Source organism: Camelus ferus, chromosome 13, assembly GCF_009834535.1.
Source record: "Camelus ferus isolate YT-003-E chromosome 13, BCGSAC_Cfer_1.0, whole genome shotgun sequence".
Taxonomy (NCBI): Eukaryota; Metazoa; Chordata; class Mammalia; order Artiodactyla; family Camelidae; genus Camelus; species Camelus ferus.
In genome coordinates, this window is record NC_045708.1 from 4,818,555 (window position 1) to 4,844,604 (window position 26,050).

Genomic DNA, 26,050 nt, shown 5'->3' on the forward strand with positions numbered 1-26,050 from the left:
TTAAAATGCATGAGCCTTGATGTAGAAACAGCGAGTTTTCTTTTTTAACATCATTCTGTTTATTGGATGGTTCTGGACAGTTCTGGGGAGGGAGGGGTGCCCAAGAGAGGGGTGCTGGGATGGCTCAGGGGAGAGCTGGCCGTGCTGTCCTCTTGGGTGCTCACGGAGGGGACACACAGTAGGTGTTCGGGAAGTTCTCGGTGATTCCTTAGCACGTGGTTCAAGGATGCTGCAGTCCCACCCAGACAGACAAGCATGAGTGGAGGAGGGGAAAAGGTGCTGCAAGTCAACCACATTCTTCTCAAGTTCAGGAAAAAGCAGCGGTGAGAGAAAGAGACAGGTGAAGTGGGGGGGGGGGAGTCATTGCAAACCCTCAAGAGGGATGAACAGTGGGAAGGGAAGTGCAGGTAGAAGCCTTTTATTTCAAAGGAAGACTTAACAGTTTACGTCTCCTGCACTGGGCTCACTGCACAAGTGAAAGCAATGAAGCTGCCCATGGGAACATGCAAATTCCAAAGGAAAGGGGCTGATGTACGTTGCAGGTGGGTTGCTCATCCATTGCAACCAAACGCTCACAGAAAACGTCCAAACACCAGTCTTCTTCGGCAGGAGGGACTACACTATCAAAAATTTAAAAAAGAAAGAAAGATAGGCAGACACAGTGTATTGAAAACCAGAAAAGTCAGGGTAGAATATTGCCTTCTTAATAATAAATACATTTCGTGGGCAAGAATTGCAAGGGAACCGTTTAAATTAATTTCCGCTTTGTTTGTTTGGTTTGTACAGGGCTTAAGTCCCAGCTGACAGCAATCTGTAAAAGTTCTAACATATTGGAAATCTGATTTTCTTGCAGCCAGAATCCCATAGTCCAAAATGATTTCTCTTTCAACGCTGCTAATCAGACAGGCAGGGCTCAAATGGACTCCTAGTCGAACCAAATTGCACTTGGTCTTTTCGGGGGTGTAAACACAGTGCTGCTGGCCATTTCTCTCTGCAGAACTGGTGTCCGGTTGGGGGACTAGTGAGAAGGGAAGGGAGACCTCGCCTGTCCTTCATCCTCTGAGGCTCTGCGGCTCTGCCTTCTCTTTCTGCCCCACCCCTTCTGGAACGCTTGCTTTGGGAAGCTGGGGACCCTGAAGGAAATAGAGGGAGCTCATTCTAATTTGGAATTGGAGGCTCCAAAAGAAAAGGCAACGTTTCCTGCCACTCAGACTTTCAGAATTCAGTCTCAAGAGGGACCTGACAGTTCTCATCAGCTCCCTTTCTCCACCTCTGCGGTGCTGTGTGCACAGGCAGCGCCCCAGAAGCACAACGTGCCGCCCTGACTTGGCCCCCACCCCCGTCAGCTCCGCCCACCTGGGTCTAAGTGACAAGCTCCACCAGAGCTTTCCCGCCCCCGTGTCCACTCCACATCCTGTTCCTGAACTTGAATCCCCACCCACCTTGTTCTCCAACTGGGCTCTGGCTGTTTTCTAAAACCAAATCCATCAGCCAAAAGTGCAGGTTTATACTTGGAACAAACACATATATGAATAGAAAACTGTAACTGAGGACCAGGAAGTGGGGGTGTCCCCACGGGGTCCCAGGCTCTGGAGGTCAGTCCTAGGACGAGATGTCCCTCCCCGGCCCCCCAGCCTTAGAGCTCCTAACAGCCAGGGCCGCCACAGACAACTCTCCTTGGCCAAGAAAGGTCTGGAGTTGTATGTGTGCTTGAATCAATTCTGTAACTGTCAGTTCCTCCCCCGACACCAAGGGGCCCTAACCCAGGTTCCATGAATGAACTGCAGGGTAATTCCCAGCCCCTAAAATTATAGGCAAAATGTATCCATGTGTACATTCCCGTGGTCCCTGGCTTTTCTGGGTTCCCACGTGCCCCCATGGCCCCACAGCTGTCTATCTGTGTTTGCCCACTGGCGTTTCCCAACTGTGCTTCTCAGGTGTGTCCCAGACCCTAGCCCTGGTCCTGGAGCCAGGCACAGAGGCAGCTGCCCCTCTGTCTCCCGGGGTGGTGGCAGTGTCCGTGGCCCTTTCTTGCTCCTTCTCTGTTGCGCCGTCTTCCTCCCTTCCTTCCCTCTTTCCAACTGAATTCTCGTTTTTCCTCTCTCCCTAGTGCTTGTACGGCTGCTATGTCCATTCCTCCATCATCCCCACCTTCCACCGGAGGTGCTACTGGCTCCTTCAGGTAGGTGGCTGGAACTGGATTCTTCTTCCGTCTCCGGTGCTGGGGAAGGGTCTGTGGAGGGTGCTGAGTGGGGTGGGGCTCCTGCGTGCGGCAGCCTCAGGCCAAGGCGCCCTGGCCAGCTTTCCTAGGGATGTCGGCGTGTGGCACTGAGGCCAGCTGTGTGGCTGGCCAGGTGCGATGTCAGGTGCCAGGAAGGGGAGAAAGCCTGGCGGGGGGAGTCCTTGCTGAGGATAAGCTCCCGCCAGGTACTTCCAGGGTGTCTCAGTTTCCTCTGAGTGAGGATGGAAAAAAGCCTGGGCACTCTGCCCCTGACTGAGAAAAGCCTTTTGGCTGAAAACCACACATTTGCTTTCTCGCGCGGGTTGGTGTTGGCACGTGTGGAAAGTCGGCTTCTGGAATCATGCCAGTTGCAGTCGAATGGCTTGGGATGGTTGCTGGGAGAGCGGGAAAGGAGCTCTGTATTCGATTTGTGATGTCTGCTGTGGATGACACAGAGGATGGAGAAAGGGGTGGGGGAGCCACCCAGCTGCCAAAGCTCCCAGGGAGGCCTGGCGCCTGGATCTCTGTCCATGGTGCTGGTGCTCTGCCTGGAGCCCACTCAGCCTCTTGCCGATTGGTGGTTATTGGTGGTCCGCTTGCCTAGTGGAACGTATTGCTGTGTGAGTGGGGAGGTCTGGGGGATCCGCCCAGTCAGCCTGGACCTGGGTCCTTCCCAAAGTTCGTCCTCTGATTTGCAGCCACTCTCTGTAGAGCCTGTACCTGGTAGGCCCAGCGGCAACACCCCAACTTCTTCCTACTGCCTCTGCCCAGCAGTTGCTGCCTCTGGCCTTTCCCACCGTGAATCCCACTTTCTGCATCCACTGTTGTTGAAGTTAGCCTGGGCTGCAGGGGTTTGGCGTCTCCCTGACCTGGGGGTGTGGTTTGGAGGGGCCCAGCCGATGGGAAAGCAAGCCACCCCAGTGCCCGTGGCACAGGTTCTGAGAGAACGGGGCTGCGCCCACCATGTTTTGCAGAAGGGCCAGTGGTCCCAGGAAGGGTGCCTGGAAGGTGCCTGCTGAGCACAGAGCTGCCTCTGCATCCACACCTGGACCAGGCCCTCTGTCCATTAGCTCTGCCCTCCTCCCTGCACCTCCAAGACCTTTGCATTTTCTCTTAGTTCCCTGAATTAATTGTCTGTGGTTCAGCATGTTTATCAGCGGTGGGGTCTGAGACCGTCTGAGGAGGTGCTGATTTGCAAAGATGTGGCTTCTCCCTGCTCCCCAATCCCCTGCCCATTGTCAGTCTCCGAGGGTCTGTCCCCCTCGGAGGCTGGCATGGTAGCACCTGGCTTTCTAGTTGCTCGGCCCTGTGTCCTTGTGAAGGTGACCTTCAGTGTGGTTCTGGGGTGATACTTTCCAGGCTTTGTTAGTAAGAATGGATCCAAGGAATTTTGCCATTTGGTGAAGGACCTTCTCTCCATGTGGCTGCAGGAGGTGGGAGTGGGCTCCTCCTTGACAGCAGAGATGCCATGGAGTTAGAGCATGTCCCTGTGTCCCCAGGGCTGCACTCTGGCGGCCACTTTCACCCCGCCTAGCCCTTGTGACCTCCCTCCTGGGCCTCCAGCCCCCCAGGTCCTGTGCTGGAGTTTTTCGCCTTTCATGCCCCATCAGGACACCTCTTCCCTCTGCTCACTCTGCCCAGCCCAGCCGCTGCCACCCTGGTGGAGCAGCTCCCCAGGAGCCTGGCCTCCTGCCAGCCAGCCTCCCCACAGCCCCAGCTGTCTGCCGTTCAAGGCTGCTCCTTCTCCTCCAGGCCCGCTCTGCTGCACCCACGCCTCCGCCTGCCTCCTCTCATTCCCTCATGCTCCCGTGGCTTTTTAATTTCATTAGATCTCCTTCCCTGGGCTCAGACACCACCGGGCAGCTTTGGAGTCTGAGCCAATTCCTCCCCAAACTGGATGCCACGCACTTGGGCCCATTGAGCCAGGTCCCACTTAGCCTGACCGCCTTGTTTCTGGGGCCACACAAGGAGTGGGAGGGGCCCTGCCCCTCTGCCCCAGCCCTCCCCTCCCTGGTGCTCTGATCCTGGCCACTGTGTGCTGGAGACATAACTGGGGTGACTCATGTGCATCTGGGTTTGTTACCTGCCAGCTGGTGGGGAGCCTGAATCTCCCCAAAGGCTGGGATCACAGGATCTGGCTTCTTGGGGGCTGAACTGAGTCTTCATTTCCTCCCTCGGTCCCTCCACACCCCCTCCCCTGTGTCCTCCAGTTTTCTTGTTTCTCTGAGCAGAAGACAAAGTGGGGTTGTACATGGGCGCAGGAGTTCCTGTTCCCCGGTCAGTCCTGGGCAGTGAGAGGGTAAGGAGCGAAGGCCAAAGCAATTAGCTCAGTTCACGTCCCACGCGGAGCCCCAGAGCGAGCCCAGCAACTGCCCCACTTGGGGCAATTTGTTCTGGTGCTAATTACAACACCAGTATAGTGACGGCGTGGCCAGGTTTAATTTCTCCGTTAGTAAATAGGAAGGAAGCCATGAGATACTGGCCCAGATGGGAATTGGCCCAAGTTTGTCTCTGACACCAATTACTGAGACAAAAAGATGGGGTGGGAGGGAAGGTGTCAGGGGCAGTGATGGCGGTGAGAGCTCAGAAGGGAGGCAACTCAGGTGCCAGCGTGGCTCTAAAGAAGCCAACCGGTCCCCTAAATGTGACATACTGCTAGCAGGGGGTGCAGTGGGTGGCCATGCCCCTCACACCTCACTGTCCTGTGAGCAGACTGGATGGGATGGGGCAGGAGGAGCCACCCTAGAAAGTAAGAGGGCTTGGAGGAAGAAGGAGGGAAGGAGCGAGGGGTTCTGTCCCAGATGAGCGGCTGTGTCCTGCCAGCCAGCAAGCTCACTCCTGCCTCTGAGATCCTCAAACTGAACCCAAGGCCGCTGAGCACAGCCAGAACCCCTGCCCATACAGGCCTCATTTTCCTCTCTAACCAGACTGTAATCTCCCTGAGGGAGCATCCTGCACCCTTTGATCTTCCCCAAGACCCAGCTTGGAGCCTCAGGAAGAGAGGGAGGGGCCAGCACTTCTCCTGATCCTGTTCTGCTGCCCAGGACATGTCAGACCCAGCACAGGGGTGGCCGCTGTGCTGAAGCAGAGGGTCAGGGAGGAGGAGAGGGCAGGAGCTGGCGCGGCACTTGGAGTTTACGAGTGACCTGGCTTCAGCAGAGGGTGCTACCCCCACGCCCCACCCTACCCCCCTCTCTCTCTTTCTCTGTCTCCACTGCAAATAAATATTTTACTAGGATGTAAGCAGAGACAAATGAGGAACCAGAACCTTCCCCTCAAGTGGAGGGGACTGCAGCCTGCTTAGGCCATGGTACATAAGATCATTGTCATGTCCCAGGCACCATGTGGTCACCTGCACAGGGCAGCATCTCGAGACCCCAGATGGCCCGAGCTTATCTGCCCTGGGACCTTGAGAAGCCACCGCTGCTGGCCAGCACACACACCGCCTCTCATCACGGCATCAGCACCGCGGAGAGCTCCATGCGTCCTAGCAGACAGGGCCCTTAGAGGTTCCACCCAGCTCAGCGGCTGTATTTCCTCCATAGACACTGAGGCCCAGAGAGGGCAGGGCCATACCCCCGGTCACCCAGCTGGTCAGCAGTGGAGCAGGGCTGGGATCAGGCCTCCTGGCTCCTTCTGGCCTCTGCTTCCTGCGGCCTGAGCACCTGCAGGCACCTAGGCCCTGGGTCTTGCTGGGGCTGGAGGAGGTGCAGCCCCTCCTGCTGGCTGGACTGCTCCAAGGCGGGGCCGGACGGCAAAGGTCCTTGGCCTCCATCCGTGGTCTCTCCTATTTGGGATTTTCTAGTGCTTTGGCTCAGGCCTTCTGCCTCCTTCTGCGTCCCCTTCCTGGGCCTCCCATTTCCCACTTTTGTTCATCCCTCCCCCTGCCCACTCCCTGAGGACAGGCCCCCACATCAGCCTAGACTTACCAGCAGATTCTGTCTGGCTCATTTGGAAACTATTTCTGCTTCTAATGAGTGTTTTTCTTTGTGCCCTTGTCCTCGAAAATGCTTAATGAATGTTTTCTGTGCTCAAGTGAAGCAGGGGGTGTGTTGCTGTGTGTCTGCCACCGCCGTTCTTTCAGGGCTGTTCGGCTGCTGAGACCGCTCGCAGGGCAGAGGTGGCAGGGGGCTCCTGCCCGGCCCACCAGGGCTGCTCACTCAGAGGCCTGCAGGCCCATGAGTGCCACTGTGCAAACACAGGGACCCTGGGGGTTTGGAGGGACCCCGGGACTGGGGGCTCCTGGAGCACTGACAGTGGCAGACACTTGGATTCTGAGTTCTAGGACATTTGGGTTACGAGGAGCTGGGTTCTAGCTTTGCCCCCATGACCATGAGCATTGGAAGCTGTAACCACACAGCCAGCCGCCACGGGTACCGACTCCCAGCCGGGCAGTGCGCCGGACCCTCACCACAGGCCCCCGTTTCACCCTGGAGAAGACCAGGCTCCCAGGGCGCCCACCTTTGTCTCCCCAGGGAGCCATCGTCACTCTCCTTATAGGGAGGGGCTGGAGACAGCCAGCAGTGAGTACTTGATCCTAGGCCATGCGGCCAGAGAGGCGCCACCTGCCCTTTGCCCCCACGCTGTCTGCTTCCTGATTGGCCTTGAACTTGGCCAGCCCTGCCGCCTAGAAATAGTGGGTGCAGGGGCCTCATCTCCACCAAATGCCGCAGCACGGAGGCGGCCCAGAGGAGTGCAGGGGAGGGGTGGTGGTGCCGGCTCACCAAGGGGGCTCACTCCAGGCTGTTCTGGCCCCCAAGGGCCCCCACTCTGGACTGGAGGGAGGCCTCAGCCACAGACTCAGTGCCTTGCAGGACAGGAGGGGGAGCCCGTTCTTGCTGGTGCAGCACCAAGGCTCCCCTGACGAGGGCCCAGGGGAATCCAGCTTCCCCACCTGCCTGGTGAGGCCCGGGGGTCGAGCTGAGGCTCTAAATCTCTTTGCTGGATTGTGAGCCCCCCAAGGGCATTTCACCCTCAGCGTGGTCAACTCCTGCCCACCCCAGTCCTGAGAGCAGGCTTCTCTGAGGCAGAAATGACAGGACTCCGGGGGACCCCCGAGTGGGGCCCCTGGGAGGAGGGCGTTTCTCGTGCCAGGAGGAGGGGGCTGAAACGGCACCGCTGAGAAGGGTCGTGGCCTGTGGCCTCCCAGGTGAGCCCGGGCTCTGGACCTTCTCAGACAGGGCCCCAGAGAAGCCCCTCTGCTCACCTCTGAGGAAGCTGCAGTGAAAGGCCCAGCTTCAGCCTATGCACCAGACACAGGCCTCAACCCCAGCAGGTCCCAAGGGAGCCCTGCCTTCAGGGGCCCACTCCTGCGTAGGCCCCCGGGACCGCCTCACCTTTGACAAGGCAGTCAAGCTGCAGGCATCTGCAGTGGGCAGGGAGGGAGCAGCCTGGCACCCCAGGGGGTCTGGGACGTGTCCGACACCACGCCCACAGGGCTTCAGTATATACATCTGCCCACCAACACCAGACCTGTCTGCGGAATGTGAGGGTCTCTCTCTGAGCTGACTGCCTCTGGCTCTCCAAGAGGGGTCCTCTGAGCTCATCTGTGGTGCATGGGGGGCTCAGGCGGGGGGAATGCCTGCCCTGGCCCTCTGCACGTGGCTCAGGGGCTGCCCGTCTAGTGCCCACCTGGAGTGCTGAGTGGTTGGATGTTTGGCATGGTGTCTATTTTAGTCTCTTAAAATTGTGGGCTTAGGGAGGGGGTCCCCCAGGGAAACCCTCGTTAGCGACTCTGGACAGTTTATCTAATTTCTGAGTCTCAATTTCCTCCTCAGTAAAATGGGTTGATGAGGGCATTGACTGCTCAGGGCTGCTGCGAGAATTCCCTAGAGATGAAACGCAGAGCACATGAAATGGTAGGCCAGCTCCTGGCCCGTGGCAAGCACTCCACAGATAATGGACAGACGGTGACCAGCACCAGGCTGGACCTGTAAGGGGGCATCCCGATGCCCCAGGAAGCTCTGTGATTCCCTCACCTCCCATCTACCCTGCATCTCTCACAGCGCCCCTCAAAGCACAGGCTGTTCAGGACAAGCTGGCCAGGGCGCCCCTCCTCCCTTCCCACCTCCCTCCTCTGCAGTGGGGGCACTGTCACAGCCTAGACTCCCTTCCCCCAACCTCCCCCCAAAAAGTGACTTGAAATCTTTCTGGGAAACGATCAGTTCTTTTGCAACCCAAATGCCTCCCCCAAACCCCCGTCATTCTCCTCCCCTACCTGGGAACGTGGCCTGCCCTGGAACCTGCAGCCCTCAGGGGGCCCTCAGGGCAGCTAGGTCGCAGGTGGGACCAGAACCCCCCATGGGGCAGCTGGAAGAGGGCGTCTGCGCTCACCCTCGGTCCCCAGGCTCATCCTAACAGTGGGGATGTCTCCACTCAGACAGCTGGGCTCCGCCAGCAGGTCCCCTGAGGTGCAGGAGACAGGCCTGCAGAAGAGAGGCCCCCTCCCTCCACCCCTCCCTCCTTCCTTTCTTCCCTTCCCTTCCCTTCTTCTTCCTGTTTCATCTTTTTTTTATTTTAATGGAAGATATTATAGCTTCATAAAACGTACTCAAGGCTTCCTGCTCTGTAACCATTTTTATGTTTCATTCGGGTGAATCGAAGTGGCCAGGAAATAAAGCATCCCAGAGCCCGCTCTGTCCGTGGGCCCTTGAACCACACCACAGGCTCGTGCTACACGGGGCTCAGATGGGGCTCTGGTGGGGCTTCGTGTAACAGGAGGAGCTTCCTTCAGGCCGATTCTGTCCCCAAGGGGCTTTCTGACCCACTTGGTTCAGGGAAGAGAAGTGAGTTGGTGCCTAAGGTCGGTGGGAGGGGAAGGCAGCCCAGGGCAGACCCTCTGTGCTCCATCCCGCAGACTCCCCCACGGAGAAGCAACAGCTTGGCCCCGCCCCAGTGTTGGACCCTCAGCCACAGGGAGGGGAGGGCGTGGCAGGTGCTATGTGTGGGCTGGGCTGGGGCAGAGAGAGCATGGCTCAGGGAAACCACAGCCCTGGTACTGGGTGGCCCTCAGCACAGGTCCAGCTCTTTGGGTTCTCACAGCTGCCCTGGGAGGGAGTCAGGGCTGGGTGAATTTGCCTTGATTTTCACAGAAGAAGAAAACAAGGGTCTAGGAGAATAAGGGACCCGCCAAGACTAGGGCAAGCAGGGCTTGGTCCAGACCTTTTAAAGGCACAGGGTCCCAGCCTCCAGAGCCCACAGGCCATGGTGGCCAGGCCTGAGGGCATGGGAGTGGCAGTGAGCAGAGATGAGAAGGGAGTGTGGCTCACAGGTCTTGACATACCGACCTCCAGGGATTGGGTCTCAGTGCAAGAAGTGCAGGAGAGTCTGCTGCCGCGTCTCTGTTCCACACCCTTGGCTGACGGACTCCAGCTGACCATGACCCCTCTCCAGTCCTCCAGGGGCTGGGCAGTGTGGGGAAGGGAGCGGCTGGGCCCCAACATTTGGGGAGAACACCTGTGTGGAGAGGCAGGTGAAGGACCCTGCAGCATCAAAGTCACTTCTGACCCTGAATCTATGTGCGTGGTAGGTGTGAATGTGATGAGTCCAGAGACGGGGATGCAGAGTGGGCTGGTGGTCAGGGAAGACTTCCTGGAGGAGGAGGTGAGCTCAAGGATAGAAGAACAGGGTGGGGAATATTCTTCCATGCTCTTTCTGACACAGGCCAGGCCTGGGCCATGGAGTCCAGTGACTGGGTGATGAACAAGGATGTGCGGGGTCCCAGATCCATGGGCCCTGGTTCCACAGACCAGGCACAGTTCTGTCTCAGGAGAAGCTGTCAGGAGAGGTGTCCCAGGCCCAGGTGCCAGTCAAGGGACATGGAGGGAGCATCGAGGGGAGAATGTGCCCGGGCCCAGGAGAAAGAGAGCAGGAGAGAGGGGCCTGGCCCACCAGAGGTTGTACATTCAATGCTGCTGTGAAAGCCTCTCCAAGCTGAAGTGGAGCAGTGGCCTTTTATCATCATCATGATTATTATCAGTAATAGTAACAATAACCATCCTAGTCAGGGCTTGCGCCCCAGGTGCTACAAAGCACTGCGCATACCTCGTGAGCCCAGGACTTTGTTATCACCATGTGGAACAGAGGCTGGGGCACTTAGGGAACGTGCCTTAGGTCAGCAGGTCCCCATCCGGTCAGCAGCCCGTGACATGACATGCACGAGGAACTACCGGCCCAGACACCGCCTCTGACCTCAGGGCACTTACAGTCAAGCAGGAAAGAGGCGCTTCCAATAAACCGTTGTGTCGTAAGTTAAAAACCAATATATGTGTGTGTATGCGTGACTGGGACACTGTGCTGCACGCCAGAAATTGACACATTGTAACTGACTGTACTTCAATTAAAAAAAAATAATGTTAATTACGGAGATAGTCAGGTCTGGAAAAATGTATAAGGGGCTGGGGGTCTGAGGATGGGGTCTGGGAGTGGCAGGAGCTGGGTGGAGCTGAGGTTGGGGAGGAGGGGGGAGGGCGGCCCCCTGCAGGGGAGAGACCTGGGCAAGTGGAGGAAGGCTGCGGGACAGGTAATTAGACCCAAGCCCTGATGCATAAGCCACCGACCGGGAGGGTTCTGAGCCGGGAGACAGGAGCAGCCCGGCAGTAAGCAGGGAAGGCCCTTGGCCACCGGGGAAGGTGCAGGTGTCGGCAGAGAGCTGGGGAATGAATTGCGGTATCAGACGGATCATTCTGGAGCTGCCTTCTTGTTCCAGTTTTATTCTGACAAGTGGCTTCCACTTCTTTCTCCATTTAATGTGCCTTGAATAACGTGATGAGAAGATAAGGTAGACACGAGGAATTTACGGTGCTATGCAAAAAACTGCTCAATTCCATTAAGATTTCAGGATCTGTGCCAAGGCTGCGCGGCAGAGCCGACATCATTTCCTTCTTAGACATCTTTGCTTGATTGCAATTTACGATGCCAAGGCCTCTGCTGTACCACCTAAAGCCTCTGGGAAAATACGGCCGTCCTCCCAAAGCAGCCTTTATCCTCTCTAAGGAAAGTCGCAGGGAATTTCCAGAAGATTCCTTCATCCTGGTTCCCTTCTCTGGGGACAGGGGCGCTCTCAGGTGGCTGGTGTTTTTACCTGGTCACCTAGCCGGGGGAGAAACCCAGAGACATTCCTGTGATCAAGTCTCAGCTGCTTGAACTTCACCTTGCAAATCGCAGCTGCCGGTGTTCCTGGAGTCCCCAGGGGAAGCGGGACCCCCTGCCCCCACCTGGTGGACAAGGAGGGTACCAAGTACAGAATTGGGGGAGACCTTGAAGCAGCTGGACACCTGCTGGGACCTTTGGGTCCATGGTCCTTCCAGGCCCTGTGGTTTGAATTTGAATACTAGCCACGTGACTCTGGCAAGTGCATTAACCTCTTTGAATCTTGTGTCTTTGTACAACAGGCATAAAAGACCTCCCTCCGGGAGGTGTGGGGTCACTGGGAGGATGAATTGAGCCAGCGCCCACGGAGGTCTTGTGTCAGGCGTGGTAATACACGGTGACCCCAGGCAGGGGTGGCTGGCTCATCCCTTTGCTGTGACTATTTCCGGCCGTTTGTGCTGCAGGGGACTGGGTGGATGGGTGTAGTTGGAAAGGCAGGGTCTCCTGAGACGGTCCCATTCAGACCACCTTTCAAATGGCAAAATACCCGCCTATCAGATGCGACTGTGGGATGGCAAACCCACTTCGCTAACTTAGTCTGTAACCTCTGCTCAGTGAGTGAGTGAACCTCCACGTTCCAGCATCTCTCTGCTGCAGCCCCTCTCCTGGGGCCCCCTAGGCTCCCTGCCCCGCTGGGACCGAGCGCCATCCATCCTGGCCTGTCCTGCAAAGCCTCCTCTGTCCTTTCCTTAGAGGACGGAGCTGTCCCGGGCCAGACAGGGAGACGGAGGAAGAATGAAGCTGCCAGAGCTGCAGTTCCTTAGAGATGGAAATTATTAATTAGTCTTATTATCCAGGACTTGTCAGTCTCTTAATCCTTCCGTCTGCAGAGGGTTTTATGCCTCCGTGGTGTGTGTTGTCAGCTCGGCTAAGCGATTGCTTTTAATATAAAGGCAGAACAATGGGCGATACAGTTTGGTTACTATCTTTATTTATCAAGCCAAACAATTCCTGCTTCCCTTCAACAGAACATCCCTCAAAGATGGGGAGAAGGCAAAAGCGGCTTAATTTCCCTTCTAGATGGCTTATAATGTGGGCTTTTGTTTAATTATCCTTTTCATGTAATCTTCAGCTGACATCCTGTCCCTAATATCCTAATCTTCTTTGGAGCAAAGGGGAAAGTGTGGTTTCCAAAGCAAAAGACAAAAGTTTGCCTCAAGGAAACACTTTCTATTTTGCCTCTGAAAGAGCTCAAAGGGCCAAGAGTGAGATTCAGATGTAATTTGATGGAGTGACACGGAGAAGGCGAGTCTGGGGATGAGCTCCCTGAGTGAACCTGGTTGCGCGCTCAGGCCTGCTGGCGGCACCCGGCTCGTGAAGCTGTCTGCCTGGGGGGAGCTGGAGACTCCGGGCCCACCGCACGGGGCCATGACTGCTTTCCCACCGTTAACGTCCCTGTGGCTCCAGGCCGCGGGTGTTCCCATGTGAGACACTTCACTCCCCCCAGACTCACGACAAATGCTTTTAGCTGGACAGGTATGCAGAGATGCGCACAGACAAACACAGGGGCGCGCAGGTACACACAGGTGATCATGCTGACGTGAAATGCACAGCCTGAAAGCTGAGAGTTCTGTTTTATCAAGTGGCCTTTCTGAGGACTCGAGCCTGAGGACTTGAGCCCGGGAGGCAGCCTCTCAGATCACCTAAGTGTCTGTTCCATCCAGGCAAGGGAGGAGCCAGGATATATAGGAGAGTTTTTTTGTAACAAAGACCAGGTAGTCATAACATCAAAAGATTACTGAATTAAAGGAAACCAGGTATCTCAGGTTAAGGACTTTAGTGCTTTTCTATGTCTGGGAAGGTGCAAAGGTCTGGGCTTATTGAAATCATTCCCTTGGTGTGCACCTCGCTGTCCAGGGTCAGCGTCCTGTTCTTTCTCATCCTGGGTCCCCTCGGGGGGCACGGTTCGGGGTGGCTGCTGAGGGGGCTGCCTGCTTGTCTGCAACCTGAGTTCCCTCCGCTCACTGCTGGGGCGAAGGGAGGGGTTGGTGGTACCAGCTGATGACTTGATGGCCACAGCATTCTTTATATACTGATGTGGCTGGCAAGATGTTTCATTCACAAGGGATACACAGGTGTGCACAGGTGTGCACAGGTAGACACAGGCACGCAAAGTATACAGAAGTGAATACAGGTAAACACAGGTACACACAGGTGTGTGCAGGTGAGCACAGGTGCACACAGACATCGCTCCCTCTCTCGGCCTCTCAGTTCTCCGGCTCTCTTCCCAGGAAAGGGCTCGGGGTCCCAAAGAAGGCTTTTCGCCACCCCTGTCACCACCCCCCACCGTGGGCAGGACTTCCTGGGAGCTTCTCCTCCCCTTTCCGGACACACCAGGCTCCTCCTCAGACACGCATCTGGTTGTCTTCATCCCTTTACACCCCCGCTTCTTTCCTCACCCTCCAGATTTCCTTCTCCTCCGCCACGACGGGGCCATCTGGATCTCACCAGTGACCTCCGCATTGCAATAACCCAAAGGTCACCTCACTGCCATCCTTGTTTTTCCTGACCCCCCCCCCCGAGTGGCATTTACCAAGGTTGGCCTTTCCCTCTTTCTAGAATGTTCTCTTCTCCTGCTGCTGTCTCTCTTCCCACTGCCAATTCTCTGCAGACCCCACCCCTTTTCCTCGAGCCCTAGACCTTGGAAGGTCTCTGAGTTCCCTAGACCTTCCCTCTCTGTCCACGTCGCCCCTGGGTCCTCTCACCCAGTTCCCTGGCTTCACGTGCCAGTCTCATGCTAATGACGCCATGTTCCTACCTGTACCCTGACCCAGCCAGTCAGGACCATGTGCTTAAATCCAGCCGTCTGTACAGTGTGCCCCCTGAACCCGCAATCAGCCCCTCAGGTTTCTCTTGGCCAAAGCAGAAGTCTTGATTCCCTCTGTGAGCGCATCTCAGGTAAGGCCTTCCAGATGCCCCATCTAATTTGCCCTCACTCTCTGGCAAACCACTCTGCCCAACCCCAACAAACATTTTATTACAAAGTGTCTAAGATATACAGACAAGTTGAAAGAATTTCACAAGTCCCCTATCCCCACCACCCAGACTCTACCATTAACATCTTCCTTTTTCCGTGGCAATCTCTCCAGCACCTGCCTTACTTATATTTCAAATTAAGTTGCAGACAACAGTGCTCCTCCCCACCCAACTCCTGGAGCCCCCGTTTCAGTAACCAGAGTTCAATATTTACATATAATTCTCTTTTTGCTTTGGAGTAAAACTTACACACACCGTGGAACAATCGAACGCACAAATGTTGATGTACTAGCTGATGACTTTTAATTGATAAATGCACTAACAGAACCCAAGGCCACATTGAGATCTGGAATATTATCATCATCCCAGAAAGTCCCCTCCTGCCCTTCCCAGTCTGTCTCCTTATCCACGTCCTAGAGGTTCCCACTGTTCTGGTTTTTCCACTGTGGATTAGTTCTTCCTGTTCTAGAACTTAATAGAAATGCTGTCATACAGTGTGGACTCTTGGGTGAGGACTCTCACTCAGCAAAACCTCTGTACTTCATCCACGTTGTTGCAGCAATGGTCTAGCCTTCCACCCCACCCCCTCCTTCAGAAGTAAGCTTCCTCCCCAAGGGCAGGGACATCGTGTTGTGTTTGGTGCCTAGAACCAACCATGCCTGGCGTGTGGGTCTGTACTTGCCAGGTGGGTGCAAATAGTGTTTCTCTGCATCCGGAAGGCAGGCTTCCTGAGGGCGGGGCTGGGTCCCCACCTCCTGGGGATGCTCCCAGACTCTCCTATGGCTGTGCCCAGGCCCCAGCTGCACCCCGCAAGTGTGAGCATCAGAAGTGGGTGAGGACATGAAGTGGGCTCTTCCTACAGCATGCCCCTCAGCCCTCCTCCCCCCGTCCCTCCTGAAGAGAGAGGAGGCTCGCTCTTCAGAATGGTCTTAGTTTGAAGAGGAGGCTGCACAGGGCCTCTGGCTTGCGCAGGAAAGTTACCCTGGGGACACAAGGCTTGAGAACTCTCCGTGACGTTAGCCTGGAGGTCTGAGAGGGAAATCCAGGGTAGAAAGTTTTGCTGGTCCCGTACCCCTAAAAGATTTCATAAGTTGGAGGCGAAGTTCTTAGAAAAACGCTGTCAGTTGCAAAGAAATGCTCATTTGCCCTCTTGGTGCTGATTCTCTGCTGCGCGAGGTGGGGGCTTCAGGAGGCCTCTGTGGGGTCCAGCTCAGGCCCCTAGTTCAGGTTAAAGCCTGAGGGCAAGTGGCAGGATGCAGCTGCTCTGGGAGCTGCTCTGTCACCTGCGTGATTTGATCGGAAAAATAAGGGGCCCCAACTCCAGCCATCCTAGGGGGGAAGATGGGCACAGAGGCCCTGCTGGCCATCGGGGGGCCTCGGACAGCCTGAGAGGGCTTCTCTGTTCTGAGGTTGAGCCAACCCCACGGCAGCTGCAAGATGTCACCACGCCTATCCGGGGAGTCACTCAGATAGAGAGGGTGGGGTGGGGGGTGGGGCAGGGAGCCCCATCTCAGCTCCCGATAGGCCTGATCCAGCACCTCACGGGTGGTAGGTGCCTACTCCTGGGCCGAAACATCTCAGATGTGATGCAGGTAAAGAGAGGGAAAGCCCAGCCCCCCAAGACCCCGAGCCCGGTGTGCTGGGCCACCCCATGCTCATCTGAGAGACACGCAGGGTCCCCAGTCCCACACCAGGTCCTGTGTGAGAGGGAGGGCGAGTGCCCCGGGAAAACGTGGGGCAAGAGGAGCACCGTGTCCCAGGTCTCAGCTGAGTCCCTGGGATGCGCCCCGCCAAGTGAGTCCTTGACTTCGCATAGGGAAGAATTCAAGATGAGCCACAGCTGAGCAAAAGTAGATTCATTCAGAGATACACACCCCGGAGAGTGCGGACCTGTCTTAGAAGGCCAGAGAGGCCACGAGGGGCATGCTATTGATTTTTATGGGCTCGGTAGCTTCACATGCTAACAAGTGGGAGGATTATTCCAACCACTTTGGGGAAGGGGCGGGGACTCCCAGGAACCCGGCCATCACCCACTTTTTGACCTTTTATGGTCAGCCTTCAAACTGTCATGGCGCCTGCGGGAGTGCCTCTTAGCGTGCTATTAGATTTCAGTGAGTGTGTATTGAAGTTCAAGGTCCACTAGGAATTGAATCTTCTGCCATCTTGGTACTAATTGTTGTGTCATTCTTTTAATGGTTGTGGGGAAGCCCTGGAGAGGCCCTGCCCACAGGGGGACCCCAGTCACCAGGCTCACTGGAGCCAGCCCACAGCCCCAGGAGGCCAAGCCTCTGCCCCAGGGAGGTCTGAAAGGGGCTGCCTGCCAGTTGCCCAGCTCTGAAGCAGCTCTAAAGGCCGGGGGCTTGGTGGTCCTGCTGCCCTGGGTTCTACCCGTTTCTGAAGCCGCATGGAGCTGTCACCTTGGGCCAATGACCCCAGAACCTGGGGCTCAGTTTCTACACCCAGAGTGAGGCCGTGCTGTCAGTAAAGATGCAGAGATTCCAAAGTGCTTTGTACCGGGTCCATCACAGGCCAGCACTCCGAGAATGGTGGCCACTGTTACCCAGACCGTTCCACTGTTACAAACCCAGCACTCGCCTGACAGAGGCCCCCTCTCCCAGCTGGGCCCCACAGAGCCCCGGGCTTGGGTCCTTGCCTCCCTGACCGTCACCAGAGTTTCACCCTCTGCTTCTGACATTCACAGCTGAAGCCCTTGGCTGGCCCAGTCAGTTGCAGCAAAGTCCCCAGAGCTGCCTGGACCTGGATCCAGAGCCTTCTGTTGCCTCTAGGAGGCTAGGATTCAGGAGTCCTGCCCCCTGCAGCTCGGCACCACCCTCTGCTGGCCAGTTCTTCCTGGCGTCCCCTGACCCAGGAACCCAACCCCCAGGCCATGTGTGCATGCATCCGGCAGGTGCAGTCTGCGGTGTGTCACCTGTGTCTCCGCCACACTCCCTCTCTCCGGGGTGTGTCAGAGCCGTCAGCTCCACTGCCCCAGGGGAGAGGGGGAAGGAGGCCCGCCTCCTGACAGGCATCACCGTGCTGACAGCCCCAGAGATGCTCCCTGACACACCACTGCTCTCTGCTTCCTGGGAGCAGCTGCCTTGGGCGGCGGCTGGGTTGGTGAGAGGGTTGGAGCCAGGCCCGGGAATCCACAGGCGCCTCGTTAGCCAATCCCTGCTCCTGAAATGAGGAGCAGTAGGGGCAGGGGGCAGAGAACAGCAGCAGAGGGAGGGGCCCGGGAACTGGGGGCCTGGAGGCCGGGCCGGCTCCTGAGGTCTCTGGCCAGCATCCTGGCGGGATCCAGCTTTGCTTGGACCCTGCGAGGCTCTGGGTGGCCATCTGGAAAGGGGTCCAGGGGAGTAGCCTTGACTCTGTGGGAGAGGTTCCTCGGCACAAGCTAGTTACTCCCCTGGCACCAGGCCAGGCCCCCCAGACCTGGGAGCTTTCAGCTTCATCGGCAGCCGAGCCGGAGGGCCTCAGAGACCAGCTGGCCCAACCCCTTGTTTGCTCGGGAAAGCGGTCACCAGGGAGGTTGGGGGACTACCTTGGGGCACCCCAAATTAGAGGAGGAGCTGGGCCAGAACCCCGCATCCTACCGGCGAGGCCAGGCCGGCCTCCCAGGCTGCCCCAGCACGCGATTCCGCCGCTGGTGCCTGCTCAGAGGAGGCCGCTCACAGCGGCAGGCCAAGTCGATCTTAATTAGATCAAAGACATTCTGTTGCCAGAAACAGATCGTGTTTTCAGACCCAGAAATGATGTTGGAACATAACCACATGTTTGGCACGATGATTGCCTCTTTTGGGAGGAGACATGCAAAAGCCCCTCACTTGGTGTGGCCACTGAGAGACGGTCAGGTTTCGGTGAGTGTGGAGAGTTTGTCCATAGGGCAGTGGTGTGCTGGTAAACGGCTGACAGCCGGCTCTCTGGGGCTGGAGGGGACGACAGACTCCTGATGGGTAACATTTGCCAGTTTCCATGGTGTAAATACTTCCCCAGAGCTGATTTCAGGATTCCAGTTTGATGTCCACTGGTTGTAGCATTCTTGAAAACTGAACAAGCAGCTCTCACAAGCCAGCTCCCCGACCCCTGCCCTGTCCCTCAGCGAAGCAGACGTGGAGACAGGAGCCCACCTCCCACGCCCCAGGGCTTGTTTGCCCCCAGCCCTTCCCGGCTCCTGTGGAATGAAGGCAGGGGCTCCCGCTTGCGTCCCCACCGGGACAAGTAAGATGCCACCACAGAGATTTCTGAGGCCGAGTGAGGTCTACTTCAGGCATCTGAGACCTGCATCCAGGTGGTCTCTGTCCCCTTCGTGTTTGTCACAGCTCCCCAGACCTTCCAAAGGAATGCCAACCCCAGACTCCAGGCCACCCTGTCCCCAGCCCCCTGTCTCCCATGCCTGGAAGGTACTTTTCATCAGAGTGAAGGCAATGCCACCTTTGGGTTCCACTTTGATGGTCAAAGTTCCATCCTCCCCAAGGCCCCCCCTCCCCGGGGCTCCCCTCCCCAGGCGTCATCCTGCTCTCAAGATCCCTTTGCTTCTCTCAGCCGAGGCGGGAGCAGGGGCTTCCCTGCCTGCCTTCCCAGGACACCCAGGCTCTGTGTTCAAATCCCAGCCCTGCCCTTACTCCCCTGGGAACTAGCGTAACCTCTCCATGCCTCAGGTTTCCTCACTTGCACAATGGAGATGATAACAGTACCCACTTCAGGAGGTTGTTGGGAGGAAGGAAAGCCCCAGCATGTGTGAAGCGCTCAGCAGCCGCGTGGCACGTAGAACATTCTCAGTAAACAGGAACGTGTGCCGCTGATGACTGTGCTCTGACGCATGGACACCTGCGCCTCCTGCCCTCCCCACTTCCTGTAGCAAGTGCACAAGGGCCCCTCAGCAATTATTGGCTCTGTAATCTCCTGGGTCAACCCATGGAGCAAAGCGCTTGTGGCCGCCAAGAGGAGCTAGGAGGCCAGCACTTGGCGTAATAAACCTTCACTCAGGGTGGAGCCACCGCCGCCCAGCTCGGGGGCCATGCTAAGCCATATCCAGGCTTTAAGGCAAAAGGAGAAATCAGTGATGCTCATCCTGTCTTTATTTAAAATTTTGGAATTCAGTGCATTGAGGATTTTCGCATTAATTTTGATTTTTTTTTGAAAAGTTGCATTAAAATAGCATTTGAGTGTTTGGGGCGCCTCCTTACATTTCAACCTGAGGCGCTGCCCCGACCATGGCCTCACCCTAGTCCCAGCCCTGTGGGGGGCGCCCACTGAGGACTGCCTGTGAGCGCAAGCATTCCTAAGGGGTGATTCGGGGAAGCTCGAAAAGGAACCGCATTCAGACAGCAGCCCCAGAGTGGCCCAGAGGATAGGGCAGGTGTCCAAGCCCTAGCTGAGGGTCAAGGAGCGAAGGGCTATAGAGTGTCCCAAAGGCTGTGCTTTCTGGGACACTCAGAGCCGCCCCCCGGGATGGGGACGCCGGCCCCTGGCCTGTGCTAGCCCTGTTACTCCTGCTCCCCTCCTGTCAGGGTTCTTTGCTGAGATTCAGCTGGGCTCTTCTCAGCTGCCCACACACCACAGTTCCGCAGACCCGTCTCTGACCTATTTCCCAGAGCCCTGGTCACTTTCTGCCACCTCCCCCCACTTCCTCCACGGAGGTCGTGCTATGACAACCTGCCTTTTGTTCTGGGATCCGCCCATCCACTGGCTGACTCTCTAGACCCCCACAGTTCAACCTGGCCCAGGTGACCAGAGCCTTTCCGCAGGCAGATCTGGAGATCCGCAGCCCTCTAGAGACTGGGCCCAGGTGCTGGGTGAGCCGCTGCCAAGCTAGGGTGGAGGGGCAGCTGGGGAGAGTGCAGACCCTGGTCTCCAGCAACCCCTCCAGAGAGCTCCAATCACACCCAGCTTCGCTCTGCAAGCCTCGGGGACCAAAGGGAGCGGGAGGGGGTTGGAACCAGAAACTGCAACTCAGCCTTGTCCACCCAGCCTTTCTGCCCATCTCATCACACAGACACACACACTCTGATACACAGATACACACATACATACATACACGCGCACATACAGACATACACACAGATACACTCACACATATACACACACACAAGGACACGCACAGATATACATACAGACACACAGATATGCACATACACACACACACAGATGCACACACATACACAGATACACTCACACGCACACACGCCCAGAGGAGCTTCTCCTCCTGCGAAGGACCAGCTGCAGGTGCATCGCCCCGACCTCATCTCCGCTGATCCAGCATCTCCTGCCTCAAAGACCAAAATGCTCCGCGGAACGAGGGTTTTCTCCCTGAGTTTTTTGTACATTATTTTTTAACACTTAGGCTACATTTCTCTCAGAAACTGGCTCGAAAGGCTAGTACAGGTGGGGGGTGCAGGTTGTAAGGCGGGCCATGGCCGTGGCTCCATATGAACGTGACCCCGCCGGGTTCTCCGTGGGAACCCGAGCTGATAGTGGGCTGCGCGCTGCTCCGTGGAAGACAGACGTGGCTGCGAGCAAAAGGACACACCGCGCGCTCCCGCCACCTGAGGGTGGAGACAGATTCACCAGCCGCAGGTGCAGATGCAGGGAAGGTGCTCTGAAGGGTTGAAAGCCCACCGAGCTTTGCAAAATCAGACTGAGGGGTGGGGTGTGGCCAGCAGACAATCGGTGTGGGGGCCCCAGGGGAGGAAGAGGCCAGGCGGCTGCGGAGAAGCTGGGCCTCCCCAGGGCTGCAGAGGGTCCTTGGGGGCATCATGCCGGCACCTAACCCGACTCCCGGCTCAGCTCTCTGCCTGAGGCTGGTGAAGGACGCGGCCAGTGGGGAGCGTCTGGCTTGGGCAGGAAAGCCTCCCCTCCTTGCCAGCCCCCTAGATCATCTGTGGGCGTCTCACGGAGGAGCCACAGAGCCTGCCGAGTTGTTGCGGGGGAGCCTGGGAGAAGCAATGACACCCCCCTTTTCTCCTTCCTGCCCTCTGAGGGATGGAAACCAGGGGCTCAGAGAGGCTGGACCCGCCCAGCTTCCTACAGCTCCTCCCCACGGCCAGACAAAGTCTAGACCCAAGTGCCTGCCTCGCAGTCTGGTGCCCAGTCCTGTGGACCAGCCCCCTTGGCCATGGTCGTGTGAAGTCCTGAGCCTTGTCTCAGGAAGAGGTCAGGAAAAGAAAAACGGGCCAGGCCACGATCCCCGCTGGGCCTGCCTGGGGCGTCTTCCCGGGTCCGGACTGCTTTTGTTTTCCTAAGCAGCCTTCTGCTCTGTCCTGCCACAAATCCCTCCAAGCCCCCTCCTGCCGATGCCGCTGCAAAAACCAGAGGACGTTCCCCAGTTGAGCGTGAGTTCTCCAGTCCATACACCAAAGGGCTCCATGTGCTTGTCAAGGCTGCGTCCCCGAGCATGGCCGCTCTCAAGGGCCACACTCACAGCCTAAAGCCAGAGGCCCTGGGGTTAGAAATCATGGTCCGGAATAGACCCCACTGGCCCAGACCCCGGGCGGGGGCCTCCCAGGGCCCTGCGGTGCTGCTGTCCCCTTCCTGACACTCACCCAGCACTGCGTGTGCAGCCTCATAAGTGACTAAAGGGCCCCCAGGAATGTTGGTCCTGGACAGTCCCTCACACACATGGCCCGCTCTCCTCACCCCTGTGGTTGCTGGAAATCAGGCCCAAGTGCACACTTTGGACTTATTAATTGTCCTAGGAAATCCCCTGTATTCGCAGCCCTGGACTTGAGGAGTCAGGTCGGGCCAGCAGCAAAGGCCCAGAAGGTGCCTGAGCTTTCCCGAGGCTCCAGCTGGAAACCTGCCTCATTCATTCATTCACTCATTCACACCTTCACTCACATGGAAACACATCAGACCTGCCCGTGTTCTGCCTGCCAGTGCTGGTCTGCCTGCCCCAAGTGCCCCCGGAGCGCACAGGACGGAGGGCTCCCCACTGTCTGCATGGTGTGGAGCTGGCCAAGGAGCTGCTTTCTTTCCCTGGTGCCGGGAGACTGCAGGTGCAGGTAGGGGGCGTGGCCGTCTGTGCCAAGCCGCATGGGGGCTCCCAACCTCGCTCCACCATCACTGATGTTTCTCCCTGGTCACCCAGCCATACGGCCTGGGGCACGTTTCTTGATCTCTTGGGCCTTTGGCTTCTGTGTCTATAAGCGGTGTTAGGGCACTTGCTTTGTAGGGACCTTATAAAAATGTCATGAAACCGCCTACGTGAAGCTTGGCAATAGTACATATTGGCTCCTTCCGTGTGGTCTTGTGCAAGTCCCCTCCTTTCTGTGGGACCCCCCTCAGCGGCAGATCTGGCCTGGGAGGGGGACAATGGCACCCTGCCATTCCTCCAGCTGGGTTCCTATCTGTCCTATTCAGCTCTCCAGATGATGCATGATCCAGTACTTTCCAGAAGGGCTCAGACAAACTCACAGCCATGAGATTTTTCATAGGTCTTTGTGGGGGAAGGACAGAGCTGTCAGGGCCTGGTAGGGCTGTATCTGGAGAATCTGCAGGTCAGCTCCGCACAGGGTCACTAAGATGCCCGCTGGGCTCTGGGATCTTGTTTTAAATGCACCAGAGACTCTCGCTCTTCAGGCCTCAGTGCCCTGTGCCAGGTGCTGAGGACACAGGGATGACCAGACAGACGTTACCCTGCCTTCGGATGCTCACAGCCCAGCACAGATCACACAAAGCTATCAGGAGCCCGGGGGTAGTCCATTGGCAAAGACCCATCCTCGATGATGTGCATTTCACTGACATGGCCTTTCATGTATGGAGACTCTCTGCAGCAGAACGCATCCCCTGAGGCTGGTGTGTCTGCGGGGCAGGTCCCCTGCCCCACCCGCTCGGTTCTCCACTCCAGGCACAGCCACATAGGGCAGCTTCCACGCCAAGGACCCTTACTGGGTATCTGTGACCTAGAAGAGACGAGGACAGGTCCCTGCACACTCCTCCGTGCCTGGCCCCTGAGCAGGAGGGAAGATGGTATTGGCGACATCAGCTGGTTTCTGGCTGCTCAGCACGCAGGGTGACTTTCAGCGGCTGGGGGAGGGCACTGGGGTCCCGGGGGAAGTGTTCACATGGTCCGTGCTGGACCTCACGGGCCAGCCCCACAGGCCTCTCCACCCAGGGGGCTGCTTTCTCCTCTGCAAGGGACCTGGTGTTCTGGTTAATGTCGTAGAGTGTCGTGGTGGTAAACAGCTCTTCCCCCAGACCCAGAGTCAGACTCTCCTCCTAAATCTGACGTCAAGCATCCCCCACTGGGCTTCCCGGGCTGCTGTGAGAGCTTATTTCCTGTAAGAGATGCAGCTAATAAGGGGCCGTCACTCTTTCAGGCATCGATCCTCTGAGAAGCACAACACTTGGCCTCAGTGAAGCCAAGACTGTAATTACCAAGAGAGGATTAAAAGCTGCCCCTCCACCTGGTGAGGGGCCAGCGGGACTGCAGGCGTTGGCACCAAAGTGCATCCATCTCCTGTTGGAGTCTGTGCTGGAAGGTGCTACTTCCCCCAGGGGCCTTCCCATCTGGTTGTGAGGATAGAGTATCCGGAGCCAGGTCCTTGGAGAGGGACACAGACTTCTAGGGCACCGCCCAGGTGGGACACTTCTCCGGGGAGACCTTGAGCCCCTCCGGGCGAGGACATGACCCAGAGCAGGTCAAGCCTTCCTGTTTTAGTAGCAAAGGTACTTCCTCCTGTGCGTGTGTCTCTTGACTCAAACAAGAGAGAACCCATCAACTCAGATCCATGTCACAACCCAGCCTTTCCTCTGTGACTGTCATTTGCTTTGAACTTTTGTGTGTTTTGCTTGTTTGTTTGCAAATAACCTCATGGAAGCTCCTTTTTTTTTTTTTCCAAAACAAAAAGGAGACCATAGCCCATGTTCCACTCACACATCTGAAATCCTCCAAGTTTTTTTTTTTTTAATGACATTTCCATCTGCACAGCATCCTGAGAGGTCACCCTGTCCAGCCCCTGCCTTGGCTTGAGTCGTTCCACACCCGACGCACCCCAGGCAGAGGCAGCCTGGCTCCATCCGCCATCCCTTCTGTTCACGAGGACTTCTCAGGGAGCCTTCCCTGGTGCTCGCTCACCTTCAGGGCACAGGTGAGCGCCGACTCTAACCTGGTGCTTTCACAAACAAGCAAGAGGTGAAGGCTATTTCTAGCACTTTCTGGGAATGGCCAAAAATTGCCCCAACTCCCCCACGTTCGGGCTTGAATGGCCCATGACAGGTTCAGTTGTTGAAACCAGGACCTGGGCGTGTGTTCTTTTGGTCATTAGTTAACACATGTGGGTGGGGAGAAAGGGAGAGAGCTAAATAATTACAAGCACTTCAGTGATTTTTTTCCTACTGACTAAGGTTAAAATGAATAGTGTTGATCCGTTGCCCAGGCAGTAGGCTTGTTAAAGGAAATGGTATTTAAAATGATTTTTGAGCCAAAGCAATTTGGCTGCTTCAAGGCATCCTTTATCTTTTGCTTTCAAGAGGATAATAATGTTTAAAAACGAAGTCACTCATACCATTTCCTGTCGGGAAGCCAGCTCCGTGATGGGCAGCACTTCCTCGGGGTTTGTTTACTGGTTCCACGATGGAAAATGCAGCTTAACGCGCGCCCTGCTGTGAGGGCTCAGTGCTTCCACCAAACAGATGGACGCTGTGGTCGAACCCGTGTCTTCAGCGAAGTCTCTGTCGACTTTGTTGGGGTTGGACCTTCCCCAGCTTGGTTTGAGCTTCTGAACTAGAGGCAACCAGCTGGTTGCACAGGACTCTGTCTGGGGGGGAGGGTGCTCTCCCACTTGGCCAGGGGGGTGCCCACCCCGCTGACGACGTGGTGCGTCGCCCGGTTGGGAAGGTGCAAAGCTCCCTCCTGGGTGGGGATGTTTCCTGCCATCTAAGCGAGTAGAGCTGGAGCAACTGACTCCCTTTTTAGAGTGAAAGAGGCAGACAAGCCAACCGTCCAGGGAGCAGGAATGAAGGGAAAGTTCCAGAAGCTCTGCCTCAACCTGGGCCAGGCAGGGCTTATGTGGGTAGCGGGCGTGAGGCTCAGGAGAGCTGGGTCAGCCTTTTGCAGTCCGGAGATCCTCAGTTCAGACGCGCGTCTGAGCCGGGAGTGGTCCACCCACCTGCCTCCCACTCACAGACGCCCAAGGCAGGGCAGGAGGAAGCCAAGTGGGTTTGGAAAGGAGTTTCCACCACAGTAAAACGGAGATGAAGTGGCCTCCTCCTCGGCGCTGCTGGTGCCCGGCGCACGGCAGGACCCGCACGTGTTAGGTCCTCCTCTGACCTGCCTTTATTACCCGCCCCCAGGGAGCAGGTCGGGGGCCACTTCCTGACCTAAGTCTGGCAGCAGGAGGGGCTCGTAAAACGTAGGGATGTGAAATGAGAACATTTTGGGGGAGTCTGTGGTCTTGCTGAATGTGTTCATCGCTCAGCTTCGGGGTCACCTGGCACCCACAGGGTGGGTGCTACTGGGCCCTCCACAGGGCAGGGGGGCCCGGTTTCCATCTCCCAGGCCGTGCAGTGCCTCCCAGCCTCTCTCATCCCATCTCGTAGGGGAGGCTCCAGCCCCTCTATCCACAGGCTGAGCGGGGGTAATTTAGGATGCCTGCTGCTCCCTTGGTGCATTTTAAACACACTTCCAAACTCTGTTCATTTTGCCTTTGATGGGGAGGTGGCCTTCTGGGTTTTTCTTTCAAGAGATGCAGATTTAATGGACTG

At 56.9% G+C, this 26,050-nt stretch overlaps 1 protein-coding gene across 3 annotated transcripts in view; it reads left to right on the top strand.

Annotated features, from left to right (window-relative positions):
• CAMTA1 (calmodulin binding transcription activator 1) overlaps positions 1–26,050 on the top strand; it is an 828,030-nt gene that overhangs the window by 581,982 nt on the left and 219,998 nt on the right. For all 3 annotated transcript variants that reach the window (XM_032495097.1, XM_032495096.1, XM_032495095.1), the window contains one exon: positions 2,111–2,182. In XM_032495097.1, the coding sequence (XP_032350988.1) occupies positions 2,111–2,182 (72 nt within the window). The remainder of the gene's footprint in view (positions 1–2,110; positions 2,183–26,050) is intronic.